Genomic DNA, 9978 nt, shown 5'->3' with positions numbered 1-9978 from the left:
GAGCAACCATACTGTTGCAACCAAGGCTCTCCCTCTCACATAAAATATATTAACAAAAAATAATTAATTGGCTACTAAAATTCTTTTAAAGGTTGTTATAAATAATATACTTTATAATTATATTAAAATAACCTATTATTACAAGTGAACAATAGGGAGGTCAAAGCAACTAAAAAGGTAGTAAAACCAACAGTTTTTCAATGTTAGTCAAGAAAATATAAAAGCCATAATGGGCTTGCCAACTTATATATCAAACATAGAAAATTCACTTGTTTTACATAAACTTGTTTCAATATGAGGTAATAAAAAAAGGCATACATAGATAGGATCATGGGACTGCAACATATACATATGTATCATTTATCTGAATACAGTTTGACCTAGAAGCCAATAATTGAGACATAACTCACCTGCCTTGCTCCCTCTGCCACACAGACAACAGCTGATCCCTTTGTTTCAATTAGGTATTTCATATGCCTTTGGACACCATGCGGTCCATGTAAATTAAAAGGTACCTGAAGTGCATGCAAACATCAAATAAATATCTAAGCTCAAGTAAAAGAAATTTTATTAAATATCCTGATTAAGTACCTCTAGGATCAAACATATATCAATTTGTCCACTAGCAAGCGCGACATGAATGGCTATAAATCCACTACTACGCCCCATCAATTTGACTATGCCAATACCATGATAAGCACTATGTGCCTGTTGGAAGATTGAAAGAAAACTCAAAAATCAAGGTACTAATACCAGGAAGGATTGTAAACTATAGGTACATAACTCCAAGAAATGAAGGATGATTTAATAAGTACACCAAATTCACAACAAACAAAATAAGGGCAACAGTAAGAATTAAAAGCAACTTGCACCAATGCACAACAAACAAAATAAGAACTAAATGAAACTTGCACCTTAATGTATGCTGAATTTATTGCACGATGTGCTTCTTCAACAGCAGTATCAAAACCAAAAGTTTTATCCATTAGCAGAATATCATTATCTATGGTTTTTGGCATACCAACTACTGCCACTTTCAGTCGTCTTTTCCGGCACTAAAAATCAATGAAGAAATTAAATTATCTAAACAGAACAAATAATGAAGAATGTAATACTGGAAACGGCAAACGGGGGCGGATTTGGCAACGGCGAATAGAGATGGAAGCAACGGCGACGACAGGAGGAGGAAGCGGTGGCGAGGCCAAGGGTAAGGGCAAGCCACGAGGCCGAGCCAATGAGCGAGAGGGAGGGCAATGGCGAGGCAGCGGACGAGCCTGTGAGCGAGAACGAGGGCGATGGCGAGGTAGCGGGCGAACTGCGAGAGGCGAGAGCGAGGGTGATGGAGTAGGTGAGGGCGAGGGCGAAGGGTGGGAAAGAGAGAGATCGAGAGAGACGTAGAGATGAGGGTTTTTTGGGGGGCTAGGAAAGAAGGAGAAGGGCGAGAGAGCCAGAGTGAGGGCGAGAACGAGAGAGCCAGGGCGAGGGTGAGGGCGAATGGTGGGAAAAAGAGAGATCGAGGGAGACGCAGAGAGAAGGGTTTTTTGTGGGGCTGGGAAAAAAGGAAGAGGACGAGCTAGAGAGCTAGAGAGGGGGGACTTGGGGATTTGGGGGAGGTTTGGGGACTTAGAGATTTTGGGGAGGGGGCGAGCAAAGAGGCGGGGGAGATTCCCGCCTCTTCAATTTATTTAGTTTGTTTAATATTTAATAATTAAATAAAAATAATATAATTTATAAAAATAATATTAATAATTATTTAATTAATAAAAATAAAATAATTTAAATAAAATCTTATTATTAAATAATTTAAATTATTGTATTTCAAATTAATATTTATTTAAAAATATAATTATATTATAAATCTAATAATTATAATAAATTAGTTTGATATATTAAATTATTTATTAATAATTTGTTATCTCAAATAATTAATTTGTTTTCTATAAATAAAATTATATTAAACGAAATCTGCAGATCATCTACAAATTATTAGGGTAAATCTCGAGTTTCATGAAAACAATTTAAAAAATAAAAATTCAAAACTTTCATCGCACTTAGGGTAAATCTCGAGAGAGGGATCTGGAATATACATAACACTTAAATTTCAAAAATAAAAATTAACCCCCTATAATTTTTTTATAGTATAACTATTAAAGGAGAAAATCATTCCATATTTTCGTTCGAAAACCATTCCGAACTTATATTGATATTATCTTATTCTGCTAATTTTAACAAACACTACCTAAATATATTAAATAAATATTTTTTTTATTTTTTAACAAGAATAACACATGTCACTTCTCTAATTGTTTATTATGAATGACTTAATTGTACATTTAATTGTGTTACAATGTCTATATATATTAGATAGTGATATATGATATTGTTATCAAATATAAGATAAAATATCATCCATATATTATGGTTTTTAAATTTTTTAGCTTAGCAAAAAATTCTCCTATTTATAGAGAAAAATAGATTGACAAGATAGTTCCTAGACTTCATTCTATATAATGTAATCCCTCGATATTGTTTCATTTTATGATTTCTAAAATTTAAAATAATAAAATTTTTAATAATATTATGATTTTTAAACTTTTTATTTATTTTTCAAATGTAGTGTTTAATTTCATGCCCGATAATTTTTATTTTATTTTATGATTTGAATTAAAAATTTTAGTCATTAACGACGGGAAAATGATATATTAACGACGATTTATTTTTTCTGTTGTTAAAAATTATCTTATAACAACGAGATTTATATTTAGTCGTTAATAATACTACATTAATTACCAAAACTAATATCATCGTTAATTTTTTATTGTTAATGCCTGTTTTTGTTATAGTGCAAATTGCATCTAGGTTCCACAGAGGAACCTACATAGGAACCTACATTTAGGATTTAAGGTTCCATATTAGATTAGCTCCATGGAGGAACCCTAATTTCATGAGTTCCTTAATTATAGCCAATACTAGTGGGTTCCATATCTGGTTGTGTTCTTTAATTTTATATTTTTATTTTTTGTTTTAACAAAGAGAAGGAAAGTAGAGGAGGATTGCATTTTCAAAATTTAAAAAAAAAATTAACCATTGTTATTATACGACAAGGGCAGGGCCAACTCAAGGGTTGGTGGGGCCCTAGGCGATAAATAATAAAAATTATAAAAATTTTATTTTTTTTATGTTTTGATATATAAAATCACTAATTAAATTTGTGTATTCTAATTTAGAAAATATTTTTTTTAATATTTCTTATGAACATAAATAAGATTTTATTAATTTTAATTTTAAAAAAATTCTTTTTGCTGAAACTACAGTAATATGAATGGTTAATAATATTATGTAACCTATCTATGCATTTGGAAAAGAATTTATTTATTTTTTTGTAAAATTTAATCCTAACAGGTGGTTGGGCTGCTGCAATTTTTACCTGTGAAGCAACGAAGCTTCTGATTGATATTATTTTATGAAATTGAAATAAAAAGGCCTTTCCTTTATTATGGAGTCCGTTTGATAAAAAAACTGCCAAATATAAGATATAATTAAGTGTTAGAACTTAGAAAGGAGAGGGAAGGGGAAAGGGATGGGGGTTGTATTAATGCTTTCTCATGCACATTTCCTTTCATTTTTGTCCTTTTGATATTGATATTTTTCTAACGCCCTCTCATTGAGAAAAACATTTATAAATGTTTTTCTCAATGAGAGGGCGTTAGAAAAATATAATAAATTTTTTTTTCAACGTATTCATACTTTTTGCCTTTCATTATCTAATTTAAAATTGTTAGCCAATACGGAATAAAATATAGTATTTTAATTGTTAGCGAAATAATAAAATAAAATACAACACAATGCAAAAGAAAATAAATGCATAATAGTATATGAAAATAAACAAAATTAGTGCAAGGGTGAAAAAATCAAGTCTTGTGTGACAATTTTTTTAAAACAGATTCAGCGCCGCCTCACTAAATGTGCTAGAGGCTAGTTGGCATTTGTTTATCAGTGTACAACGGTTTACAGACTGATAAATTAGCACAAATTTTAGAGTATAATAGCGAAGTAGAATAATAGTTGAACACTAATAAAACTAGAAGAGTATGAGAATTTTTAGAAAATAATTCCACAGTGAATTTTGTTGTTCCTTTTCAATGGAGTAAGCCCACTACTTATAGAGAAGAAAGTAGAGAAGAAGAAGAAGAAGGAAGGAAGAAGCCGGAAGAAGGGAAGAGGCGAGTGAGGCTGCTCTTCTTTATTAAAAAATACAATATATTATTTATATAATATTATATCTTTATTGTTGATTTGTGTGATTCAAAATTACTTAAATGATTTTTCATTTATATTTTGATTTATCAAATCTGATTGCATAATTTTCATTACAAGAAAGTTGCTATTTAGCTACGGAATTAATGACGAGAAAAAATCCTTCCCTAATTTGTAGGACCCCGACCCAGGTCCCCCAGACTAGCCACAGAACCCGAGCAGGTGTCCCAAATAATGAATACAAAACATATCATGCATGCAACTCACATTCAAATATACTTGATCGTGAATATGAAAAATTTGAAACAAAATCCAAAACACCCCATGCATAACAAAACACCACAGGCCTGACAAGGTTACATTTACAATCCCTGGCCAAAGACAAATCCAAACCACAACCCTCCACAGAAGACGTTGTAATCCCCAAAGTCTCAAAGTACAAAAAGCCATAAGATCAAGCTAACTCGACCTGCCCTGTACACCATCTACGAAGAAGTTAAACTTCACTGGGACCATCCCCGATCTTGTCCTTGCCCTTACCTGGAATGAAGAGAAGCAAATGAGTGAGTCATAAGACTTAGCAAGCTCATACAAAAGGACCGGACAACAAGAATAAGCACTACAGATACCCTGCACCTAACATGCAGTATCCATGCAAAGCATGTCCATGTCAACAAACAAATGCCAGGTATCTCGTGCATAAAAGAAATGCGCACCTACAGGGTCTTGGGGCCCACAAAAGAAAACATTGGCGCCCAAACCCATGATATATACTTGAGTGAGCCAGTGCAAACTGAACCTGCAACTTGTAAAGAAAACCTCAAGTGGGAGCGACCTCACCGAGTCACAACACGCCAACCCAAAAGAACTCGCGTGTGTGGAAATATAACTAGCGCGGTGTACCCGACATTGTCACAGTTGTGGTCTCAATCTCAATCAAAAGCCGGCATCAAGCAACAAGTAAATGCACACATATAAAATACAGTGGCACATGGGCAGAAACCTGATACAAGGCCCCCATAAAACCAAGCATCAAGTCACGCCCGCCCACATAGGAAAATACACTCAATGCAGTGCTCATGACTAGCTAACTATTGGATAAAATAAACAGCAATGTATGCACGTGGCCAAACATTCAGTCACATGAGTCCCCCAATGGATGCAGCCCAAATCCCGGCACACAATACCCTGATATGCAAGATGTCAAAAAGGTGGGTTACTGACAGTATTAGCTGTCATGACTCGTCTGTGGCCAGTCATGATAGTCGATAGTTGGGCCCATATCACCAACCATCATCTACCAGGATGCAGCGGTCAACAACCAGTAGCTTAATACTCATCACCAAAATAGACCGCTCTCTCGAAGGGAGAACATGACCACACCTAAAGACTTGGCTAACCCTGAAACCAAACTCGGCCCTAGGTTGGATACTACCCCGAGGATAACCTAACTTCATTCTGCTTAGGAAGTAAAGAGTGAACAAACTTGTAATACCTCATGTTCGTATGAGGTTGCCACGTAATTTCGATAAGTGTAAAATACCGAAAAATTGATTTTATAGCAATTTTAAGTACCGAATCAACTGCAGGGAATGCCTCAGAGTAAAATTGTCTGAGGAAAATTATATGGTCTTGACGAGCGTATCGAGATAGGATTTATGGTATCGAAAGAAATTGAATTCGGAACGATTTTCGGTACAGCTAAAATACAGCTGCCATTTAAGCTGTGAAACCGAATCGTTGTATGAGACTCCCGAAAAATCAACGGAACCCTAGGGGGGGTTCGATTTTACGTAATGAGCAACCCTTTAATGGTTTTAGGATGAATCGACAGTCCGGTAAGGACATTGGGGCAAAATCATCTATATCAAGTAAAATTTATTAAGTTATTAATTGTGAATTTTTGGTATTAAAATGCAAGTTTAATCGGTGTTTGAGGGCATGGCTGCAATAAGAAAATTACCCAAGTAATATTATGATAAAATTGGGTTTTAATATATAATTTCTCTTGATTTAAAGTATAATATATAATTATATATATATATGTATTTATATGTATGTGTGGCTGTGGGCGTGGATGGCCAAGCCTCTGTGAAGCTGCAATGGCCAATATTGGAAGCTAGATTTGAGGAAGAGAAAAGATTTGAGAAGGAAGCATTAAATGTGATCTATGTGAGCGTAATGAGGCCATGCCTCTGCAAAAAATTTATGGCCGAGATTCACGCAAATTGGAAGTAAATGGCAGCAAGATTTGAGGCGAGATTTGTGGATTCTTTCTGATATGCGTGGCAGGCAAGCATGCAACAGTATATATATATATATATATATATTGGAGAGCAAGAGGATAAAGGGCCGAGTGGGAGGCAGTAGCTTGCGGCAGCCATGGCTGCAAGCTCGAGCAGAGCAGCAACACGCGAAGCAGTGGAAGCTGGTCGCGAAGGTTTGCGGCGAGGGGCGGCTTGCTGATGGTGGCGCGAATGTCGGCGGGGTCGTTGAAGGCTTGGGAGGCGACCCGAAGCAGTGGAGCCGCGGCCATGGCAGCCATGGCCGCGAGCTCCAGCAAGCTGGACGCGAGGCTGAGGAGCTGCCGCGATGGCAGCTTGCGGTGGCAGGCTGCGGTGCGACCGGTGCAGTGGCTGGGAGAGGCAGAAGCCGCTGGCGGTGGAGGCGTGCGGAGGCGTTGGCAGCAGCGGCGGCCGCGGGCAGTGCTGGTTCGGCCATGGAGGAAAGAAGAGAAAGGAAAGAAGAAGAAGAAGAAGAAGAAGAAGAAGAAGAGAAGGAAGAAGAAAAAGAAGAAAGGAGGAAGAAGAAGAAGAAGTTGCAGGCGCAGGAGGCGGGAAGAGGAGGAAGAAGAAGAAGAAAGGAGGAGAAAGAAAAGAAAAAAGAAATAAAAGGAAGAAAAAGAAAAGAAAATTGGAAAAATGTCAAAAAATCCTAGAAAAATTCTAGAAAATAGGGAATTATATTTCGGTAATATCCTGGATATTTTGGAGAAGAAAACAGCCTGGGCACGCATTTCAAGGAGATGACACGCATATCGAGGAAATCGGAGATACTAAGTTAAGGTGAGTAAAATTTCCTAGAAAATTCCAGAAATTTCATAATATTATTTTATGAATTATCGTAGTGAAGTATTTGAGAAAATATTTTTAGAAATATTTAATTTGGAATTATTGAGGAAAATAGGAAGAAATAGAGAGAAAATTATAGAAAATGCCAGAAATTATGGAAAAATAGGTTTTAATGTTTATTTAAATAATTATGGTGAATAGGATACTTTGAGGCTTAAGTTGAAGTGACTCGTGCAAATTTTGAGGTTGGCACGCAAATCGAGGTGGGACACGAATATCGAGGTAGTCCGATAAGCTCTAGAAGGTAAGTGGTACTTCCTCGATAATGATTTCATCATATTGACATGCCCTGATATGTATCCATCATGTAGACTGCATACATGACTATGAAATGCATAAATACACGTTGATATCATCGATCACACGAATATGAGGCCGTAGGGGGTACGAACTGGCATCGCTGCCTTACCAAGGGTGCACCCATACACTCCGGCTTCGAAAGAGGTGGCCGCTAAAATGGTAGGTAGCATGAGAGGTGCAGTTGACACCTACGATGAAAGACATTGCATACACTCATGACATAGCATTATGTACCCTTACTTAGATGGTTCATCATCTAACTTGGGTTCGCTCCTGGAACATTCAACGTTCTAGTCGGGACTTGCAGAGATGATTCCGAGATTGGTGAGATGTAGTGACGCGAGACATCGAGAGGCGAGTAAATGTACCATGTTATGTTGTAATATGAGTAGTTTAAGAATTATGTACATTGTATTTATTGTCAGACGCTTATGAATTAACTTTGTAATGAATGTCATGTCCAGTATGAGCAGGTTCGATTCAGCTTCCGCTTTGTATTTATTTTTAGTGTAGATATCTCGCACTAGATAAGGTCTTAGGGAATTTCGGGATAATGTAAAGATAAAAAAAAAAAAAAAATATATAGACCAAATTTCCTAAGGCATAACACGCCCTAAGGAGTGGGCTGTTACAAAACTCTCTAGAAATGCAGTCAAGACACGCTGGGTATATTTACAACTTCTATGGTTTTATTAAACTATACCTTTATTTTATAATATCTCAATAAGTTATTACATAGAATACATAACTATTAAAAATATATTATAATATATATATATATATATAATTTAATGAATTATGTCACACAATACTTGTTATTTACTAATATTATTTTATTATTATTTTTAAGAAAGAAAGATAATAATAAAAATAATCTTTACTAATATTATCTATTACTATTATTATTTATTTAGATAACTCATATTATGCTTATAATCTTTAAGCAACATTTACATAAATGTATAAATATATATATATATAAACACACTTTATACTCCCAAAGACATAAGGACGCTGCTGCCTACCACTTTCATCTTTCATCCTTCAACATTATATATATATATATATATATTTATCACTCCAATGTCTCATTTTTATATAAGAACCTTCACATCACAGTGAGCAATTCACTCCTCCCACTCACGGCCAAAGGCCACTCAGCTTTGCTCACACACACACTCAAACACTCACTGCACCTGCACATATATACACACACTGGACACGTTCAATATTATGCCAATATTAATAAAAATCATAATATTATTTGCTCATATTATACTAACAATAGTAAAACCAATAAATATATATACATATAAAAACTATGCCTACATCCCACAATCGCCCCAGCACGATACAAAGCAGCACCCCCTGCTCGCTGCACACACACACACACACACCTGCACCTACATGAACACACACACACACACACACAGATATATATATATATATATATATAAATCAGCACCCACACTTAAAACACTCACAGCGAACACCCCTTGGAAAATAACAGTAAAATTCCTCATAAAGGCCTACCCGAGAGCTGCTATACAGAGAATAACCATATATATATATATATATCTACATACCGCACCCATACGCACACACCCTCACTGCAGTGGCCATTCTCTTTAACATAATTTGGACTCACTCTCACACATAGCGAACTCACATTGGCTCCCAGCAAGCTTACCCACAGACTGCACACACACACACACACACACACAGCAAACTACACGCTCGCGGCCAACAGTTCACCCGCCAACACACACCCTTACATATATATAATAAACTCCTCTGTTGCACAGCCCGCATGCTACAGTTTATATATATATATATATATAGTCAAGACAACTATTTACAGCATTGCTCACAATCACACTGCTGGATGACAGAGATTTAAGGAGGAGAAAAAGAGGAAGAGCTTGCCTATTTGCAGAATCGAAAGCAACAGCAATGCACCCGAACCCTCTCTGTTATGCAATTCTTTCTTCCTCCTCTGCTTCTTCTTCGCTTTTCTTCCCCAGTTTTCTGCTTAGCCGAGATCCTCTCTTCTTCTACCCACTCTCTCTCTCTCTTTCCACTCACTTATCCACTAAACTCACCACCTCAATTTGCATAACGTAGTGGCTTAGAAACTTGGGAGCAAATGGCGGTGGGCAACAAAATCTGCTGGGAATGTTCTCCGACTAATAATAATAATAATAATATCTATATTTACAATAATAGTAATAAATAAATTTGGGTTATTACATAATTAGCGATGGATTAGTGACGAATTTCAGTTACTACA

The 9978-nt window shown here is 36.0% G+C and overlaps 1 protein-coding gene across 1 annotated transcript; it reads right to left on the bottom strand.

Annotated features, from left to right (window-relative positions):
* Positions 1-328: 328 nt before the first annotated feature.
* LOC127792325 (ATP-dependent 6-phosphofructokinase 5, chloroplastic-like) lies at positions 329-6802 on the bottom strand. The gene is made up of 5 exons (XM_052322787.1): positions 6671-6802; positions 915-1055; positions 592-708; positions 411-515; positions 329-364 (listed from the first exon to the last, which is right to left on the bottom strand). Exons 1-5 carry the CDS (start codon positions 6800-6802, stop codon positions 329-331), a joined length of 531 nt encoding a protein of 176 aa, XP_052178747.1.
* Between the last annotated feature and the right edge of the window lie 3176 nt (positions 6803-9978).

This window comes from Diospyros lotus, chromosome 15 (assembly GCF_014633365.1).
Source record: "Diospyros lotus cultivar Yz01 chromosome 15, ASM1463336v1, whole genome shotgun sequence".
Classification (NCBI taxonomy): domain Eukaryota; kingdom Viridiplantae; phylum Streptophyta; class Magnoliopsida; order Ericales; family Ebenaceae; genus Diospyros; species Diospyros lotus.
This window is presented reverse-complemented; position numbering and strand designations above follow the sequence as displayed.